This window comes from Parambassis ranga, chromosome 16 (assembly GCF_900634625.1).
Source record: "Parambassis ranga chromosome 16, fParRan2.1, whole genome shotgun sequence".
NCBI classification, from domain to species: Eukaryota; Metazoa; Chordata; class Actinopteri; family Ambassidae; genus Parambassis; species Parambassis ranga.
This window is the reverse complement of record NC_041036.1, coordinates 22,339,053-22,360,324: the sequence shown is the minus strand read 5'-3', so window position 1 is coordinate 22,360,324 and position 21,272 is coordinate 22,339,053. Positions and strand designations below refer to the sequence as shown.

The following is a 21,272-nucleotide window of genomic DNA, read 5'->3' as shown; positions in this document are numbered from 1 at the left end:
AAAAATCTCTTACCTTTGTGAAAATGCATGGAATAAACATGCATAAATGAGATATTAAATGAGATACTTTGACAAAAGTAATGTATCTACTGCTCATGATGTCTTTTCTAAGTCGGAAACTGAAAAACCTCACCAGTCACCTTGTCTGCCTATTGAAGTGCTATTGGAGCCTTTCATACAACACACCATATCATTTTTTTATACACAAAAATATGTTCTCCATGACTTACACAAATAACTTGTCCGTACATGAAAAATGGCACCAGGACCCATGAAGTATTGCAGCTTTTGGGAGTAATACGTCACCCATTCGAGACAGATATTAGCCTCTACTCATGCTGATTCCATTTCATGTGTCAGTAATCATGTCTTTCCCAGCTCCCGAGTGCTTTTTCTTTTTGGTTTTCTGACTTGTTTCAATCTTAAACTCCCTTGTGATCATGAACACATGATCAGATGCATTTTGAGTTAGTTTTTTTGTGCATTTACAGCTGGTTAGTGTCTAGCTAACAATAACAGAAGACTTTCCCTACCTCTGTGGATCCAGTGAAAGCCACCTTGTCTACATCCATGTGCCTTGCAATGGCAGCACCAGCTGATGGTCCCAGGCCAGGCAAAATATTTACAACACCTTCAGGAAACCCCACCTGATAAAAAAGTAATCAAAGATTCATGAAATATGTTATTAAAAAATTAGCACCTATGGTGGATTACAGGTGTTAAATAATGTCATGTAGGTTTTTGTTAAACCCTTCATCCTGGATAGTATATAGTTTTGAAAACTGATCAAGACGCTTGGAGAAACAGCGAAATGTCTTCAAGGAACTCCAGCAAGTCCATTTGCCCAGTTACAAGCTCGCAACATAAAAATAATCATCAGGGTGACTGAGAATCTTCATCGACATATTGCCAATCACGTTTGGGTGAACACCTTACAACTGGTGAGGGGACACCACAGAACTAATGAAGCTGATTGAGGCAGCAGCAAAATGTCTTCAACAAGTGATTTTGCTATGTCTTTCAGCGAAAGCTATGACTGCTATGATTCTCAGTTTTGAGACCACTACCACACACTTTATTGCTGACTCCATAGATTTTACTACTTGTTGCAAATAAAAAAGTCAGATATCAATAAATTCCAGTCAATTAAATGGTTGGCCGATTGCTAATGTTGAGGCATGCCTTAATTTTTCTTCCTGTTGTGTTTCATGAACTATCTTACAGTAAAAACTTGTGCAACTTCCATGTGTAAAATTCAGTGAGCATACACAAGGAAAAAAGAAACAAAGTACCTCTTTGATCAGGCTGGCTACATACAGGGCTGTGAGTGGGGTTTGCTCTGCAACTTTCATCACCACAGTATTACCAGTTGCAAGGGCAGGCCCCAGTTTCCAAGCCTGCATCAACAAAGGGAAATTCCACTGCAGGAAAAAAAGAGCTGAGTTAACTGCTGTGTGTCATGTTCTGCTGTGAAATTTTTATTTATTTTTTTTTTAAGCTAAGATGTAACCAGAGTCATTTGCTCTAGATTGCTAATTAATAAAACAGTCCTGCATAAACCTGGCTAATGCAGCTGCATCATCTGCTTTTCTAAACTACCTTTATAGTTTCTAATAGGCAAGAGACAGGATAGACATGGATTAGGCAGGATTGGAAATGCATCAAAATGACAAGAATATTCCTCATTATATCCATGTGTAGAGTTTTACTCCATTTACTCTCTTACTTGCACCATTCACATGTTCAAATGACCTGTGTTAAAGGTAGGGTAGGAATTTTCATTCTGATGCACTGTTTGTTAAATTAGTGTAACTTCTCTTTACAATAAATAGCAACCAATTAGTTCGGCAGTTTTGCATTAAAACGGAGAATATTAATCATCTGCGGAAACATCAGCCAATCCTCCGGGACGACCCTGCACGGAGTATTGGCTGGTTGTCACTCTCTTCCTGTTCTGCGCACACCAGAGAGGTACGTGCATGATGGCCGAAGTCAAAGACCACAGCTCCTCTTCAGGTAATGTGTGTCCATGTGATTGGGAGGCGTGGCTTCCGGGTGAGCTCTGAGAGAAAGGGGCGTGTGTTTACTTTCAAAATCTGGCTGACTCTCACCGAGTTTTCAAAATCTCCTACCCTACCTTTAATTTACCAGTAAGCCAAAAAGCCTAAAAGTAAAAGTAGGGGCAGCCACATATGTTCCACTATAAAGTATTAGGACATGTAAAAACAACACGACACATAAAAATGTCTTAAGTCATACATATTAAAATGACCACCTCCTTACCGGTATGATCTGCCCACACACTCCAATAGGTTCATGTCTTGTGTAGCAGAAATAATCTCCATCAATAGGAATGGTCTTTCCTTCCCATTTATCAGCCCAACCTGCATAGTACCTTAACAAAACACACAGGGGATCAAGATGCATATATAATGATTTGCATGAATTGTTTTTTTGCCCCCCCCCCCCCCATACATAACTTATTTGTTTTACTCAAGTTTCACAAAAAAGACATTTCCAAAAAATTAGAATATCAAGAAAAAGTTCACTCTAAAAGGTAATACCCATTCTTACTTAAATTATATTTGTGTACTTTACTTAAGTTTCACTCTCATGTCGATTCAACTCAAGGAATGTGAGTAATGTACTCATTTAGCCTGACAGAGGTATAAAACTAAGTTCTCGTGTGTAAACTGGACTTGAAACTTTTTGCTACTTGAGTGAAGGCTTGAGTTCAACAGTGCACATGCGCAGTAAAGCACTCTGGGAAGCTTCCAGAAACTTCGTGGACTTGATAGTTGGAAGAAGCAGACCTTCTCTTAAGGTGAGTTATTCAGTTTCAATATATTTTCATGTGCCATCTATGATTTTATTATTCACATATTGTGATGACAAGCCAGTTTTTCACGTAGAAGGAGATAAAACTGGAGCGGGAGATTGACAGACGGATCGGTGCAGCTTCCGCAGTAATGCGGTCGCTGTACCGGTCTGTTGTGGTGAAGAAGGAGCTGAGCCAGAAGGCGAAGCTCTCATTTACCGGTCAATCTACGTTCCCACCCTCACCTATGGTCATGAGCTTTGGGTAGTGACCGAAAGAATGAGATCGCGAATACAGGCGGCCGAAATGAGTTTCCTTCGAAGAGTGGCTGGGCGCTCCCTTAGAGATGGGGTGAGAAGCTCAGTCACCCGAGAGGGAGAGGGAGGTGTTCCCGGGCATGTCCCACTGGGAGGAGGCCCCGGGGAAGACCCAGGACGCGGTGGAGAGACTATGTCTCTCGGCTGGCCTGGGAATGCCTCGGGATTCCCCCAGAGGAGCTGGAGGAAGTGTCTGGTGAGAGGGAAGTCTGGGTGTCCCTGCTTAGACTGCTGCCCCCGCGACCCGGCCCCGGATAAGCGGTGGAAGATGGATGGATGGATGGAGGAGATAAAACTATTTGCAGACTAATGGTAATGTTAACACAGGCTGACGTAGCTAAGACTAACATTAACTAAGATTGCCATGCATTTTTTTGAGAGCGTTTAATGTTTATGTTCCTGATAAGAGCTGTGGACATTCACTGTTTATTTCAAATGCAGTTAGTCCGTGTGTAAACGTAAAATCAGCAAGGCTTGCTAACGTGCACATAGCCAATTTCACTCGGTCATGTCCACATGTCCGCCTTGACTTTAAGTGGAGTTGCGCCACACCGGAGGAAAACTACTAAGGTACAGGTCCGAGGTGAGCACCAAAATTCTGTACTAAGTTGATGCAAACTTCGTTGTCGTGGAAGCTACGCTGTAATAGCTATAGTATTACATTTGTTTTATTAGTAGCACATGGCTAATGGCCGCTTTCACTCTGTTGCTGTGGGGTCTCCAGCTCTTGCATCACTAAAATTAATCACGGTGTGTCTGCAGAGCAAGCTTTTAATGTTTATGTTCCTGATGAGAGCTGTGGACATTCACTGTTTATTTCAAATGCAGTTAGTCTGTGTGTAAACGTAAAATCAGCAAGGCTTGCTAACGTGCACGTAGCCAATTTCACTCGGACATGTCCGCATTGACTTTAAGTGGAGTTGCGCACCACAGTTTTCAGGGAGATAAAAAGCGATAGAACAGGAGTAGACCACACCGGAGGAAAACTACTAAGGTACAGGTCTGAGGTGAGCACTAAAATTCTGTACTAAATTGATGTAAACTTTGTCGTCGTGGAAGCTACGCTGTAATAGCTATAGTATTACATTTGTTTTATTAGGACCACATGGCTAATGGCCGCTTGGCTCACTCTGTTGCTGTGGGGTCTCCGGCTCTTGCTTCACTAAAATTAATCACGGTGTGTATCTACAGAGCAAGCCAAAAGCACTGCTTGTGCGTCTTTTCTAGACATACTTTGTTGGAATGAAAACTACTGCAAATTGCTCTATGCATCAGTTTGCATAGGGCATATAGGGTGGCGGTGGTTGCGCACCACAGCAATGGCAGCTCTTTATTTCCGGTCCGGTTTAGAGCCAACATACCAGTTATCAGAATTAATGATTGAGATTAAACAATCAATAATTAAAAATTATATAGAATAAATTGAATGTAATTGAAATGTAAACAACATAATCACAAAAAATCTTTTGCAGCTTTTTTCTTTTTGTTTTAAAGAGACATGAAGCTTTTGAAATTATTTCCGCATAGAGAAATACAACTTTTTGTAGTGTTTAATATAAGAGTAACTTATACTTTGGCAGATGCATAAAACAATTTTGTGAATGTTCCGTACATATTATAAAGCATACTAATTCCAAGTTCATAATTGGTGATATCTTTGAAGTTGAGAAAATAAAACGGAAATATGTGTCAGTGCAACTTAAATTATTATTTAAAGTGCACTATGAATTAGCGTAAGCTACCTCCTGTTATATCTATGCATTTAAAGCCGTGTTTGTGACTGGTTTTGTTGTTTTTAGCAGACAGACAATCAACCCTGATGCAGTGGACATGTAAGTTTTGCAACTTCACTTGTGAAAAGCGAGGGCTGCTTCTTAAACATTATAGACATAAACATGGTGGCTACACAAGAGCATTACCATTACCTTGTCTTCATAAGCAGTGCCCCTGCACATTTAAGTCCTTTAACGCACTGAAAGTACATTTATCAAGAGTACATTCACCGACTGATGATCACCTGGTTGATGCCAGAAAACGTGTGTTCCAGTGTCACCTTTGTGATTTCAAAGAGCCATGTGCAGAAAATGATTTTTTTTCACTTTTACGTACACATATCCGAATGTGTCAAAAAGTCCAGTGTCCCTATCAGGATTGTGATTTTGAAACAAGCGTCTATACAACGTTCAATGCCCACAAAAGCAAGAACCATGATGGCAGACAGATGCATGCTAGATCTGAAGTGGAAAGTGACATTCAAGATGAAACAGATTTTCATGAAGAGGAGTTGGTAGCAAGTAATATTAATGACTTGGAGAATCAGCTTGAGCACAATTTGGCAGCCCTCTTCCTCAGAATGCGAACTGTACTCAATATATCTGAAGGTGCTGTACAAGATTTAATTCAGCAAATACGACAGATAATGGACCTTTCAAAGGCTTTGCTTTTTTATGCTATTCAAAGAATACTCCTGAACTACTATCCTGATGCAGATGTGTCCATAGCAAGAAATGGTAAATGCAATCTCAGAGAGCAATGTTATTCTGAAACACACTCAGGTTGGAGGTTCCCTATCCACGTCCTGCAAAAGAGCATCTTACACAAAAAAAGAATTTAAAATTGTGGAACCTGTTGAGTTTGTTACAGGTGAAGAAAAGCAGTCAGTTGTTTACATACCTGTTCTTCAAATGCTCCAGGCTTTGTTAAACAAAGAGGAGATCTTGGACAAGGCTCTCAAAGTTAACAGTAGTGATAAGCAAGGATACAACACATTCAGGTTCATGTTTCAAAGAAAATACTTTACTGATGGAAGAAAATTTTACCATTGCTTTGGGTCTCTACATAGATGACTTTGAAGTTGCAAATCCACTTGGAACTTCCAAAAAGAAGCACAAAATATGTGCAGTGTATTGGGTACTTCTAAATCTTGCACCAAGATTTCGCTCATCTCTCAACTCAATACAGTTGACTCTTCTTTGTAAGACAACAACTGTTAAAGCATGCGGGTACTCTGAAGTTCTTCGGCCACTCATTCACGATCTAGTTCTACTTGAAAAGCATGGTGTATATGTGGAGAAACTGGGATCAAGTGTGAGAGGAACTGTTTTGTATATTGCAGCAGATAATTTGGCAGCTCATTCATTGGGAGGATTCCACGAAAGTTTTGTCTCTGATGATAAGATTTGCCGCTTTTGCATGGCGACAAGACAGGAAATACAAGATAAAGAGTTAGTTCTGGCCACTTTTGCTTGAGAACAAAACAAGAACATGATCAACATGTGTTGGAAGTTCAGCAAAATGCCAACATGACAAAGCAATATGGTTTGAAAGACAGCTGTCCTCTCAGCGAACACTTGGAGCACTTTCATGTCGTGGGTGGTTTTCCCCCTGATATCCTCCATGATTTGCTTGAAGGTATTGTTCCTTCTGAGTTGTACATTTGCATTCAGGACTTGATAAAAAGGAAGTTTCTTACACTTGAGATTCTCAATAGTGCTATAAAGGTTTTTCCGTACTCAGACTAACCAGCCTCAGGCAATATCAAAAACATTTCAAGCGAGAGGGACCATTGGTGGAAATGGTCATGAAAACTGGAGCATGATCAGACTGATTCCCCTGTTGATTGGGCATTATATCCCAGAGGGAGATGAAACAGGGGAAGTTCTTCTGTGCCTGAAAAATGTGGTTGAGTTGGCTGTCTCCAAGGTTTACAGAGGAGACACTCCACTATCTGAATTTCAAGGTGTCAGAGCATCGGACTTTGCTTCAAAAGGCATTCCCTCACTACAGGCTCCGTCCCAAACACCATTACCTGGAGCATTGTCCCCATCTGATTCAAGTATATGGACCACTTGCCGATGTGTGGACAATGAGGTTTGAGGGCAAACACAAATTTTTTAAGCGAGTCATTCGTGAAGCCCACAACTTCAGAAATGTTCCTCTGACATTAGCTGATAGACATCAGAAGATGATGGCCTACCATTTAGAGTCTGCTTCATTTTTTAAACCAGCTTTAGAACTGGATAAAGTAAAGAGCAACTTGTCAGATTTTAGAGTGTTCATTCATTTCCATAATTCTATTGAAAAAGGTAAAATTCCATAGATTATTGCTAAAATTCGGTTCAAATGTCTCAGTTCAGTTCAGCGTCTTAACTGGGCCAAGGAGAATAAGGACTGGACGGTTGGCCAGTGGTCCAAGGTCCTCTTTTCCCATGAAAGTAAAGTGTGCCTTTCATTCAGGAAACAAGGTCCAAGGGTTTGGAGGAAGACGAGTGAGGAACAGAACCCAAGCTGCTTGACGTCAAGTGTGAAAATTGTAAGTGCAAAGGTCTACCAGAATGTATTGGAGGACTTCATGAGGATCTGTATGGAGATGCAGATTTTATCTTCCAGCAAGACCTGGCCCCTGCTCATACAGCCAGGAGCACCAAAACCTGGTTTAATGCCCATGCCATCACAATGCTTGACAACCAACTCGCCAGACCTAAACTCTATTGAAAATCTCTGGGGTATTCTTAAAAGAAAAATGAGGGACACCAGACCCAAAAATAAAGAAGAGCTGACAGCAAGCATTAAGGACATTTGGGCTTCCATAACGCCCACACAATGCCACAAGCTGATTGCCTCAATACCACGGCGCATCAAGGCAGTGATTAAGGCAAAGGGATTCCCAACCAAGTATTGACATATTGCTTAGAGTCCAAGTAATATGTAGGGCCCGCGGGCCGATATTTTGTTTTTCTCACACGCACTTATTTACTGAGGCTTGTCCTGTGCATTTTATTTTTATTATTAATTCCCCTGTCAGTATTTCTCTGATATTTAGTTTGAATTTTTTTTTGAGGAGTGGCAGCCTCCGTTCTGCTCGGCGTGTCGTTTCTGTCTCTGCATGCTCGCGCATTTCTCCGCTGCAGAGGAGTTCCGCCCCCCGACACACACACACACACACATGTGAGCGTACTGCACCGGAGGACAGAGAGCGTGCATTGAAAACTGTGTCAAGCGACGCGTTGTCTGTTGGACAGTTCTCAGCAGCCTAGCCATGCTGGTATGTTGACGGTGTTTGTTTTCAGGTGCGGCGTGATCTCTGTGCGCATGTAGCAGTGCTCCGTCAGAATATAGTCCCAGAAGGGATCAAACTAGGAGACTGCCGCGTGTTAATCAGCATTTCCATTTGTGCTCGCTGTGAATACGCAGCTCACATGAAGTACTTGGAGTTTCTTTCTTTCTTTTTAATCAGGATGCTAGTTGAATGGAATGTTCTCAGTGGCTGCCCTCACTGTAAACAAGCTGCGCACACGCCTGACTCCTGACATGTGTCTGTGTGAGGAGCCAGTGAACAACTTCTTTTCATGTTAAAGCAGCTGGACATATTGATGAAGATTCTCAGTCATCCAGGTCATCATACGTAGAGAAGATTGAAGCAAGGCGTCTGGACTTGTAGAGTTTTCTAGAAGACGTTTCGCTGCTCATCCAAGCAGCTTCATCAGTTCTAACTGTTTGGTGGGGAAACATGGTTTATATGTGGTTACAGACCTCAGTGGGTGGGTCTGGGTAAAACTTTAAAAAACTTACAAACAATAGCACTAAATGTTTCCATACTTACCTGTGATGTTCTGGCTGACTGGGCCAGGTGTGTCTAATGACTGGCTAACGACTATGAAACTGCCGGAGGGGGACTGATTGACAGCCCTTTGTTCTTACTGTGAGTATGTGTAAACTTCCTGGGAATGGATGGAATCACTGCATTGTATGTGGTAGAAAGATGATGTCTGAGGCCACCACCTCTGTTAAGGGAAGGTTTTTCCAGCTTAACATAGATGGCTTCCTTAACTCCTCTTTCATACCACCTTTCCTCCCTGTCTAAAATGTGAACGTTGTTGTCCTCAAAGGAGTGTCCTTTGTCTTTGAGGTGGAGGTGAACAGCTGAGTCTTGTCCTGAGGAGGTGGCTCTCCTGTGCTGAGCCATTCTTCTGTGACACAGACACAGACAGACACAGAAGCTGAGCAACTCCGCTTGAAGGTCACAGCCACACTCTCCACTGCTAAAGCACCGCCATCCAACCTCTCCAGTGATGAAAGGAAGGCCCTGATTGCACTACAAAAGGACCGGGACATCACCATCTTATCAGCAGACAAAGGAAGATGCACTGTGGTGCTCAACACACAGGACTACCACTCCAAAGTGACAGATCTCCTCAGTGACACAGCCACATATGAGACACTGAAGAGGGACCCCACCGGAAACTACAAGAAGAAACTAGTCAGCTACCTACAAAAACTGGAGAAGGACCAAATCATCAACCGCAAGCTCTATTTTCGACTGTATCCGGGGGAAGCCACTCCACGCCTGTATGGACTCCCCAAGATACACAAGGAAGGAGTCCCCCTCAGACCCATCGTCAGCAGCACAAACTCAGTCACATACAACGTGGCTAAGCACTTGGCTGAACTCCTGACACCACTGGTAGGTGACACACCACATCACATTCACAACTCGCAGGACTTTGTGAACAAGGTGGAGAAGATCCAAATGGACCCAGATGACACCATGGTCTCATTTGATGTCACCTCCTTGTTCACCTGCATCCCTACATCAGAAGCCACAGAGATGGTAAGGACGTGCCTCACACAAGACAGCACACTCAAGGAGAGAACCAACCTAACGCCAGACCACATCTGTGACCTGCTGGACCTCTGCCTGACCACCACTTATTTCCAGTACAATGGGAACTTTTACAGACAGAAGCACGGCTGTGCGATGGGATCACCTGTATCTGGTTTAGATATGTGGATGAACGAAGTGTAACGGTTCACAGAACACATCAACGCAGTGGATAATAACATCAAGTTCACTTGCGAGGATACCAAGGACAACAATCTGGACTTCTTGGACTGCACAGTACATATTGAGGAGGACAGGAGCCTCAATGTGGAAGTGTACAGGAAACCCACACACACGGACCAGTACCTGTTGTTTGATTCACACCACCCACTGGAACACAAACTGGGAGTCATCAGGACCCTGCAGCACAGAGCACAAACTGTACCCACCAGCTCAGAGGGGAAGAAGAAGGAGCAACACCACATCAGGAAGGCCCTGCAAACATGTGGCTACCCGAAGTGGGCCCTAATCAAAGCCACAAAAACAAGACCACCTAACAACAAGAAGAAGGACAACACCAGGCGGAGAAAGAACATCTCCATTCCATATGTGTCAGGAGTATCAGAGAAACTCCGCAGGATCTTCAACAACCATGACATCCCGGTCCATTTCAAACCTATGACAACACTGAGACAGAGACTGGTTCACCCGAAGGATAAGATTCCCAGGGAGAAACACAGCAATGTGATATATGCAGTCCAGTGCAGTGAGGAATGCTCTGATCTGTACATTGGAGAAACTAAACAACCACTCCACAGAAGAATGGCTCAGCACAGGAGAGCCACCTCCTCAGGACAAGACTCAGCTGTTCACCTCCACCTCAAAGACAAAGGACACTCCTTTGAGGACAACAACGTTCACATTTTAGACAGGGAGGAAAGGTGGTATGAAAGAGGAGTTAAGGAAGCCATCTATGTTAAGCTGGAAAAACCTTCCCTTAACAGAGGTGGTGGCCTCAGACATCATCTTTCTACCACATACAATGCAGTGATTCCATCCATTCCCAGGAAGTTTACACATACTCACAGTAAGAACAAAGGGCTGTCAATCAGTCCCCCTCCGGCAGTTTCATAGTCGTTAGCCAGTCGTTAGACACACCTGGCCCAGTCAGCCAGAACATCACAGGTAAGTATGGAAACATTTAGTGCTATTGTTTGTAAGTTTTTTAAAGTTTTACCCAGACCCACCCACTGAGGTCTGTAACCACATATAAACCATGTTTCCCCACCAAACAGTTAGAACTGATGAAGCTGCTTGGATGAGCAGCGAAACGTCAGCTGGACATATTTTATTTAATTTCTATTCACAATAGATTTTGTTATACTAGCCTACATAAATGTCATTGTCTGTACTGTATCCCCAATGGTACAGCAAATCACTCATTAAGGAATATGACATGCAGTTTATTTAGTAGACAATGTTTAGATTTTAGTCTTAGTGAAACTGAGGGAAATTCAGGCCCAGGAAAATCACCTCTTATCAATTCGATCGATAAGGTCATTCAACTAACGATTATTGAATGAATCAATAATTTGCATCCCTATTCTGACCCGTTATTAATAAAGATTGAGACGATTGGACCAGTTGTACTTTTTTGGAATATTTGAAACCCTTTTTTTTAATGCGGCCTTAATGCGGCCCAGCCTCACCCAGACTCTACCCCCAGCGGCCCCCCGGGTAAGTTGACTTTGAGACCCCTGGCTTAGACAGTATCATATTTTGATGGATTTGATGTGATCCTAATTTCTTTCTTTTTTTTCTTCAAAACCGCATTGCTCCTCCTGAATCCGTCTAATGTTCTTGAATAAAAATATATTTAAAAAAAAGATTTAAAATGTTTACCTGAAACATTTCACCACATGTGGTAGATCCACAGCATAGGAAACCACATATGGCTTCCCATTGTCCAGGGTCTCCAGTTCCTGTGACAACAACAAAATTATTTTACACAGATATGCAAACATTGACCGGCCACAGATCCAAAATGGCTGATTTTCAGCATGTTTAGACCAGACCAGTATCCTGATTATCAGGTTACCTAAATATTACAAACAATTTAACAGGAAATCTCTCTGTAACTGTTAGTTTGTCATGTCATGTTTTTAAACAAGAGACACAACAACAACAACAGTGTTCCATTGTTACCTACAAGCTGAGCAACAGATGAATGAATGTGATTGCTGTGATGATTACTCATTCCCTCTAAACTTCTGAATTATGTCACAAATTCTCTTTGTTGTACATTTGTTTTCATTACGTCAAGTAAATCTGCTGCTACTAAATGTAGCAGCAGATTTACTATTAGTAACAAAAGTAGACTAATAAAGCAGGATGATTTCTAAAGATAAGGATACAGGGCTTCAGAAATGTGATACATCTTGATTTCACATGGACAGGCTGTTACAGTACAGTCTGTATTGATGTTTTCAGGAATACTGACAGCAAGGTAGGCAGAATTCTGCTCAATAGCATCAGCCAGTTTGTTAAGAAGCAAACCACGATCAGAGGCATCCATCCTTCGCCATGGTGATCCCAGCCTGAAGGCATTACGTGCTGCTTTCACAGCCTTGTCAACATCTACCTGAAAAAAGATAACACAACATGATAAAAACAATTCAGATGCCCAATCTATTCCCAGGGTAACAGCAGGGTTAATATAGAGTGTTATAAGTAGAAAGCTGGCAATTATCAAATCCAGGCTATCACACATCCACTTTGAGCTAGATGACACTCAAGTCTTGAGTAGAATTTTCATCCATTTGTAAATAATTCCAAAAAGTCATCCCAGTCTGCATCTTTATCCTCTGCATTGGCTTTCAATTTGTTAACCTTAGATAAGAGTCAGTCTTTACCATTGTTTTAATCATGTTCTTCAGTTTAGGGCATTTAATGGTCTTTCATTGTCTCAATATAATCCTACATGCTGTCACAAGTCTGACCACAAGAACCAAAAAAACTACTTTAGAGACGTTCATCTTGGACCTGTCACCTAGTAGACACGGTTCTGAGATCGGAAGGACCTTTGAGCCAGACCAGCCACTCAAATACGGTGGCCGGGAGCTGCAAACCAAAATTATGAAATGCAAAACACATACACAAACCTTTACATTTTGGAAAACCATTTTGCATATCATAAACCAAAATTACATTGCCATAACACATCTACAAGTACCGAAAGAAATTTATTATATAATGTGTTGGGATCGCTAGCGCTAGTTAGCTAATAATTTTGAAAATGTGTGTGTGTGTGTGTGTGTGTCTATGGGTGGGTTGGGAACAGTCCGTAATACATGTAAAACAAGTGTTTTATTTTGAAAATGTCCATGTCAGCGATATCATGTTATTGTCATATATTGTTATTTTGATGTTGTTTACCAGCCCTAGTAAGGTCTAGATTATTGTTTAGGCTTTTATTTTGAAAATCACTGTGTTTTATTTGGGGTTGGCCAACAAAGGTAGTGTTTTCTGTAAAACTTTTTTTAAAGCTTTTGACTAGTCACAATAAAAAAAACAGTCATTTTTGTGACCATCCTGTTACTGATGCTTATGTTGGCAGACCGGTAATGTGGAGCATGAGGCATGTGAAACATAAATTAGACCACATACAGTGCATCCGCAAAGTATTCACAGCGCTTTACTCTTTCCACATTTGTCATGCTACAGCCCTTATTCCAAATTGTATTGAAATAATATCTTACCTCAAAATTCTACACACAATACCCCATTAGGACAATGTTACAAAACATTTTTTTTGGCATTTTTTGAATTTATTAAAAACAGAAATCACGTTTACGTAAGTATTCACAGCCTTTGCTTATTACTTTGTTGATCCACCTTTGGCAGCAACTACAGCCTCAAGTCTTTTTGAATATGATGCAAGCTTAGCACACCTATCTTTAGGCAGTTTTGCCCATTGTTCTTTGCAGTAATTCTCAAGCTCCATCAGGTTGGAGGGGAGACGTCTGTGCACAGCCATTTTCAGGTTTCTCCAGAGATGTTCAATCGGATTCAAGTCTGGACTCTGGCTGGGCCATTCCAGAACATTCACAGCGTGGTTCTGAAGCCAATCTTTTGAGATCCTGGCTGTGCGCTTTGGGTCGTTGTCCTGCTGAAAAATGAACCTTCACCCCTTCTGAGATCATGAGCACTCTGGATATCTCTGTATATTGCTGAATTCCTTTTTCCTTCTATCCTGACTAGTCTGCCAGTTCCTGCTGCTGAAAAAACATCCCTATAGCATGATGCTGCCGCCACCACTACACTTCACTGGGATGGCGTTGGCCTGGTGATGAGCGGTGCCTGGTTTCCTCCAAACATGATGCCTGGCATTCACACCAAAGAGTTCAATCTTTGTCTCATTAGACCAGAGAATTTTGTTTCTCATGGTCTGAGGTTCAGACAGATTCAGGTGCCTTTTGGCAAATTCCAGACAGGCTGCCGTGTTGTTTTACTAAGGAGTGGCTTTCGTCCGGCCACTCTACCATACAGGGTATACAGAGATGGTTGTCCTTCCCCCCAATCGCTCACTTTAGACAGCTGGCCAGCTCTAGGAAGAGTCCTGGTGGTTCCAAACGTCTTCCATTTATGAATAATGGAGGCCACTGTGCTCCTTGGGACCTTCAAAAGCAGCAGATATTTTTCTGCATCCTTCCCCAGATTTGTGCCTCAAGACAATCCTGTCTCACAGGTCTATAGACAATTCCTTTGACTCCATCCTTGGTGTTTGTGCTCTGACATGCACGGTCAACTGTGGGACCTTATATAGACAGGTGTGTGCTTTTCCAAATCATGTCCAATCAACTGAATTTACTGCAGGTGGACTCCAATTAAGCTGTAGAAACATCTCAAGGATGATCAGTGGAAGAAATAATTAAACTGAGCTCAATTTTGAGCTTCATTGCAAAGGAATACTTAACTGAATGTGATTTCATAGTTTTCTTTTTTTAATAAATTCAGAAAAAATGTAAAAAAACCCAACTTTTTCCACGTTGTCATAATGGGGTATTGTGTGTAGAATTTTGATAGATTAATTTAATACAATTTGGAATAAGGCTGTAACATGACAAAATATGGAAAAAGTGAAGCGCTGTGATTACTTTCCAGATGTACTGTAGATTGGTCATCACAAAGTCTTTTAACCAACAAACAATGAACCGTTTGCCTACCTCATCAGCCTCTGCAACTTGACAGATGACCTCACCAGTTGCTGGATTGATTGTAGAAAATGTTTTCCCACTTGCTGCATCCTGCCACTCGTTGTTGATAAACAGCTGAAACATTGAATGAATTAATATAGGTGTAATTTTAACAAACATTTTCATTTACTGAATGATATTACGAAGTAATTAATAACGTATCTAATCAATTACAATTACCACAATACAATTTCTCAAAGCTGAACTCATTATAAAATCTAAACCATCTACTGACTACTCACAGGAGGTCCTTCCTGCCATCAGACTGTATAACTCCTCCCCTTTCTGTAGGGAGAAGAGCTAGATAATCATGTCAGGCATCACTGTCATTCCCTCCACTGGTCTCTATTTATGTTTACTTAGCACCTTATATCTCCATATTTGTATCCATGTATCATATATTGTGCTCATACTGCGTACTGTACTCTGATTTGGATTATAGTGACACTTATACTCTTATACTCTGTACTTAACTGCATTTAATGTAACTTGATACCTCTTGCACAAGAATTTCCTTCGGGATTAATAAAGTTTTATCTTATCTTACTGGAGAGGCCTGAATGCGGCACTCCCCACAGACAAGAGACACTCACTGATCTCAACACACATAACTTTGTCAATCATGTATTTCAATGGTAATGTTTCTGGTCAGAATCAGAATTCTGAAAATAACATACAGTATAAAGTAAAACTACCAATAAAGAACAGAATTAAAATAAGAATATATAACATATTAACAGATATTGCACAGATGATGTGAGTAGGTGGGAAACTTGTAGAGAAGGTAGCATTGTTTGCTTGCAATCCTCCAGAAACAGGAGCTCATGCGATGTTGGCTATAGACCAGCCATCTGTTAAATTCGCTAAACAAAGAACGTCACCCAAGGAGGATATTTCCACCTTGATTCAAGACGCTATTAAACCAATACAAGAGTCACTGGACTCGCTACAGACAACAGTGACCTCATTCCAGGAACGTCTTGCCTCAGTCGAGTCTGTACCAGGTGATAACTTTGTGACAACATAAAAACAATCAAAGCTCGGAGAGACAGACAGAATTTGGGAAAAAATAAAACAGATTTTAGAGGGCCCTAGGAATAATATATCCTGTCTCCCAGTGTTTAATGTGCGTGTTGAGTCACTGTCAAGCTGTGATCAATACTGGGATTCATTTCTTAATACGCAGGCCCACCTTTTGCGACATTCTCCTCTGTGCACCATGTTTTGCCATCTCCTTCCAGGAGTTTTTTTGCCAACTGCTCATCAAACTGTCCATCATCGTACTTTCTCCTTCCAAGTCTGTGTACAATGTGTTCTGCACCTGAAGAAGCTCTTGCGTTTCTCCACATTTATCACGCCCACTAAATTCCGACCAATCACACAATTGTTCTCGCACCCATCATCATGAAGTGCTTTGAACGCTTTGAACACCCCACCCACCCTACCTCTTCAATCTGCTGTCACCAGGAAATAGACTACAAATCCTTTGGGCCAGGACCAGCAGACTGGGGGACAGCTTTATTCATCAGGGTGTCAGGAAGCTGAACTCTCGCCCAGCTCTGCTTTGCTGTTAGTCAGACTACAGGCATGTCTTGAGGACATAAAGGACTGGATGATCTCTATTTTTTTTTACTATCTATTTACAGCTTTACCTTGGCCTCCAGTACAAACCTTGGAGTTATCTTTAATCAGGACGTGCCGTTTATTTGTTTTATATTAAAACAGATCTCCACAGAGGCAGAGAGGAAGAGAGGTGAGGAAGATGAGAGAAGAGATACTGTAGCTACATTAGAAATGTTGAAGAAAACAAAATATATCTCAATCACAACTATTAAATAATTTATAGTGTATATAATCTTTTAATTCACATTGGCAGATAGATAAGTTCATTCAGTCCATAATTTGAATGAGTACTATCAGTACTTTTATCAGTATTTAAAATATGTTTTATTTAACTGTGTTCATTATACAAGGTCCAAATTCATTTTATGTAGGTACAAAATGTACTGATGCGTACAAAAATATATGGATTAAATGTGATGCGGTGCACCTAAATTTTGTGCCGGTGCACCTAAGAAAAAAGTTAGGCGCACCAGTGCAAAAAGTTAGTCTAGAGCCCTGTACAGCACTCTTCATTTTCCTGTTTGCTTTTTCTGGCTGTCGCTCCTCACTTATCTATCTGCCAATGTGAATTTAAAAAATGATTAAAATCATATACACCATTATTTATTTAATAGTTGTGATTGAGATATATATTCTGTTTTCTTCAACATGTTTCTAATGCAGCAACAGTATCTCTTCTCTGATCTTCCTCGCCTCTCTTCCTCAGTTTCTTCAGTGTCTCCTCTCTTTCTAAAGCTGAGCTCCAGCTGACAGACTCTTCATTCTGTCTGTTACAGTTTTAGCTGTATGCAGATATCATCCTGGCAGACAATGCTCCACTATAGCAGGATAATAACAATACTGTATAAATGGGTCATGTAACCATGTACTATAACTCCTTAAAACCAGCTGACTGCTGTCAGTCAGTGACTCAGCCTTCATGGATGAACCACACAGGTCAGATAGCACTGTCCGTCAGACCTGCTGTTCAGTCTGTTATAATGCTACGAGCACGTCACGCCCCCTCCCTGAACATGACCGGCTCGTCATCATCCATCCTTCAGGTCAACAGCAAATTAGCAAAACCCGCATAGTAGCAACAAATCCTGCTCCTCTGCTGTATGTTCACTTAAACTGCGGTTTCTGTTCTGCAGCGAAACGTCTTTAATACCTGTCTGCGCGCTGCGCGCCACAATGACAGGGCCATATGAGTTTTGCACACACGTTTCAAAAAGTCCGGGCCGAAACAAACTTTGTTGTTGTTCCGGTCACCTCGGGTAACAGATTTCTCTGTTCACGTAGAGTATGGAACAAGCTTTAGCGTACAGCATATGTCCGCGTTCTTCTTCTTCTGGATTTTCGGCAGACGGTCTCTGCTGACCGCAGCAGACACGTTTTCAAAGATACACACGCGGGGTTCCGCCCTTCACCGTCTCTGATTGGTTTAGACCACGATATGGGCCTGATGTGTGTCTGTTGTTGGACCACAGGAAGACTGTTTAAGAGTAACGGAGAGTCTCTCTCTCTCTCTAACAGCTGGTCGATATTTTTTGGTTGCACCATTGAGAAATTAGGTCGCATGTGCGCCCAAAATGGTCGCACTCTAGAGCCCTGAGTGATGCTGAAAAAATGTGTTCATGCTTTCGTCACTTCTAGACTGGACTACTGCAACTGACTATAATCAGGATGACCACATTACTCCATCAACCGTCTGCAGCTGATCCAGAATGCAGCAAAAGCTTCTCTTCACTTGTAGAATTCAGAATAGAGTTCAAAATTCCTACTTACATGGGATCTAAGGCTCTAAATGACTAGCTCCACTATGTCTGCAGGGTCTAATAGTTCAATATATTCCTATATTGAACTGTTTACCGTGTGTACAGGGTGAAATGAGCCGGGCTGAGCACACACCCCCTGAGCACAGGCACACCGCAGGGGTGTGTGTTCAGCCCAGCTCTTTTCACTCTGTTCTAGGGGTGGGTGATATGGCAAAAATTTTATATCACGATTCTTTAATGATAAAAATCACGGTCACGATTTTATCACGATTTGTTTTTACATTGACACTAATTTGCACGTTTCTGTGTAAATGACGTCAGGTAGCCTACTCAAAAAAAAAACTATCAGTAGATTTTAAAGGCAAACAACAACTCATAACGTGCACTCAGCATTAGTTTTCAATAAACATGAAAATTTAAATAACAATTACAGAACAAAATAAAGTTTTATTTCAAACAGGTTAAAAGAAGACTAATGTAATTCTGTAAAGTATTATTCAACAGTCATTTAAACAAATGTGATTTAGAACAAATGATCAAACTTTAATGGGAATCATGTCTAAGGACAAACAGAGCTGCTGCTGTCACCTCTGTCCACCGTTTACTAGAGTCCTCATATGGAGCCTCTTCATCAAATGCCTGCGTTACTGTTTTTGTGACGTCATTAGCTGTTGCCTCTGTCTGCATCTGATTTACACGCGGCCCTCCCACTACACACACACACACACACTACACACACACACACAGGTTTAGAAGAGCTGCTGATGGCACAACAGCAGCGAACCTGAATACATTCGTTTACACGCGGCCCTTCCACTGCGACACACCTCGCGCGCACACACACAGGCTTAGAAGACGCGCCGCTGCTGCCGGCAGAAACAGCACCGAACATAGAGGTGGAGTTCGTTTTAGGGTCCAGTTCCTCCGTTCTATTTTCGTTTTCAGCCGTAGCTTCCTAACAGGGAGGCTGTCATTGGTTGGTCGTGTTCACATTAAGCGCACTGAGAGCTGGACGAATGAAAAAAACTCATGCGTCTGCGCGAACATAGAACTGCAATTAATAGAACATGTTGTAGGGACGATAAAACGATCTGTCCGTTCTGGTAGATCGCCGATACGTTCAAATCCTTCACGATCATTTATCGTCAAATAGCACACGCCTACTCTGTTCACACATTATTCTGCCATTCATTCCACAAACATGGTTGTGAAGTTTGCAGATGACACCACCGTAGTGGGGCTCATATCAAACAATGACGAGACTCAATACAGAGAGGAGATCCAGCACCTGACAGGGGGGTGTTCAGACAACAACCTTGTCCTGAACACTAGCAAGACCAAGGAGGTCATTGTGGACTTTAGGAGATCCAAGAGGATGGAACACATCCCTCTCCTCATTCATAGGGAGGAGGTGGAGCGGGTAGACAACATCACATTCCTAGGCATCCACATCACGAGACAAGATCAGTGTGTAATGGCTCTCTTCCTCTCTAACATACACACACAGTGTGTAGACACACAATTATGTGCTACAATACTCCCTATAACTCCATATACAAGCCAGAAACTACACTACATGAGCACAGGCCTGCAGGCAAAGGGTTAAATTAATATGGTCATTAAGTTGTTAACTGTAAAAATCACAAATGTTACCTCCTACCAACAGGGTAAACCACCAACAATCAAGAATGCATGATTATGTAGTGCCATGGCTGTGCAGTCAAAAAAAGTGTGTTTATAATGTAAGTCTATGGGACAAAATGGGAGAAAAAATGAAAATCCAGTGCTGTGCAAAAACTAATAATGCAATAAAGTCAATTTTTTTACTGATGTTTGACATGACCAAGACTGTAATAAAGGTTAAAAAAATCCAGTCCACATTCACCTTTTCTATTAAAAATGAGCCATTTTGTGTTTTTTTTTCCAATTTTCAGCACCACCCCTTATAAAATTGGTGATTAAAGGGTTAAAATCCTGGGGGAAAATGATTTTTTTCACTACTGTTGATTAGAACTGAAGTTAATTAAAAGGTCTATGCAAAAAAATTTCAAAAAAAATATTTATCTGATATATTTTTAAAACCGTTAAAGTTAGGGGACGTTTTTGTCCCGAACAACACATAAGGGGGTAAAATTTGCCCACAGTGTACTGTTTTAAAAAAATTTTAAAAGAGGGGGAGGGAGCGGGAAGTGAGTTCTTTGTTTTCGTGGAGTATGAATCCAGCTTGAGACACGGCTTCTTCCTCAGAGCTGTGAAATCCATCACCCCACTTTTCCATACAAATCCCACCCACCCAAAGACTGAGCAACAAGTCTGTTCACAGACAGACTGTATCTTTAACATTAATATGCTGCAATATATTCATACTGGTCACTTTAAAAAAAGTTTATTTGTACTGTTAGTTTTACTCCTTTTATTCTTTATACTATTTTATATTTATTTAGATATAGTTTGCTTTTTTCCATTCCATGTGTCTACCTGTGTGCCTTAAGCCAAGAGCTGCTTAACACAATTTCATTGTGTCTTGCATAGTGACACTAAAGATTCTTGATTCCTAATAGAACACTTAGGTCACAGAGTGCAGGTTTACTTGTAGTTCCTAGAATTCATCAAAATAGAATAGGAGAACAAGCCTTTAGCCATCAGGGGGTGGTGGGGGGTTAAACAAACGGAAGGGTGGACAAGGAAGGGTGGCTCTGTCATTGGCTGCAGACAGGTGACATTTAAAGCAGTGGTGGAGAGGAGGACACGGAACAAACCGTTATCGATCATGGATAACCCCGACCACCCTCTCCACTCTGTACTGGACAGACACCAGCACCTTTTCCAAAATGCTCAGGCAGCTTCCTTGGCTTAAGGACCGATACAGGAAATCTGCCTCATGGAATTAGATTGTATAAT

At 41.5% G+C, this 21,272-nt stretch overlaps 1 protein-coding gene across 1 annotated transcript in view; it reads right to left on the bottom strand.

Annotated features, from left to right (window-relative positions):
- The window catches only part of LOC114448985 (aldehyde dehydrogenase, mitochondrial-like), a 38,547-nt gene that overhangs the window by 16,464 nt on the left and 811 nt on the right, over positions 1-21,272 (bottom strand). The window contains exons 2-7 of the mRNA XM_028426273.1: positions 14,962-15,066; positions 12,237-12,377; positions 11,639-11,718; positions 2,284-2,395; positions 1,293-1,421; positions 534-647 (exon numbers count right to left, since the gene is read on the bottom strand). Of these exons, the coding sequence (XP_028282074.1) occupies positions 534-647; positions 1,293-1,421; positions 2,284-2,395; positions 11,639-11,718; positions 12,237-12,377; positions 14,962-15,066 (681 nt within the window). The remainder of the gene's footprint in view (positions 1-533; positions 648-1,292; positions 1,422-2,283; positions 2,396-11,638; positions 11,719-12,236; positions 12,378-14,961; positions 15,067-21,272) is intronic.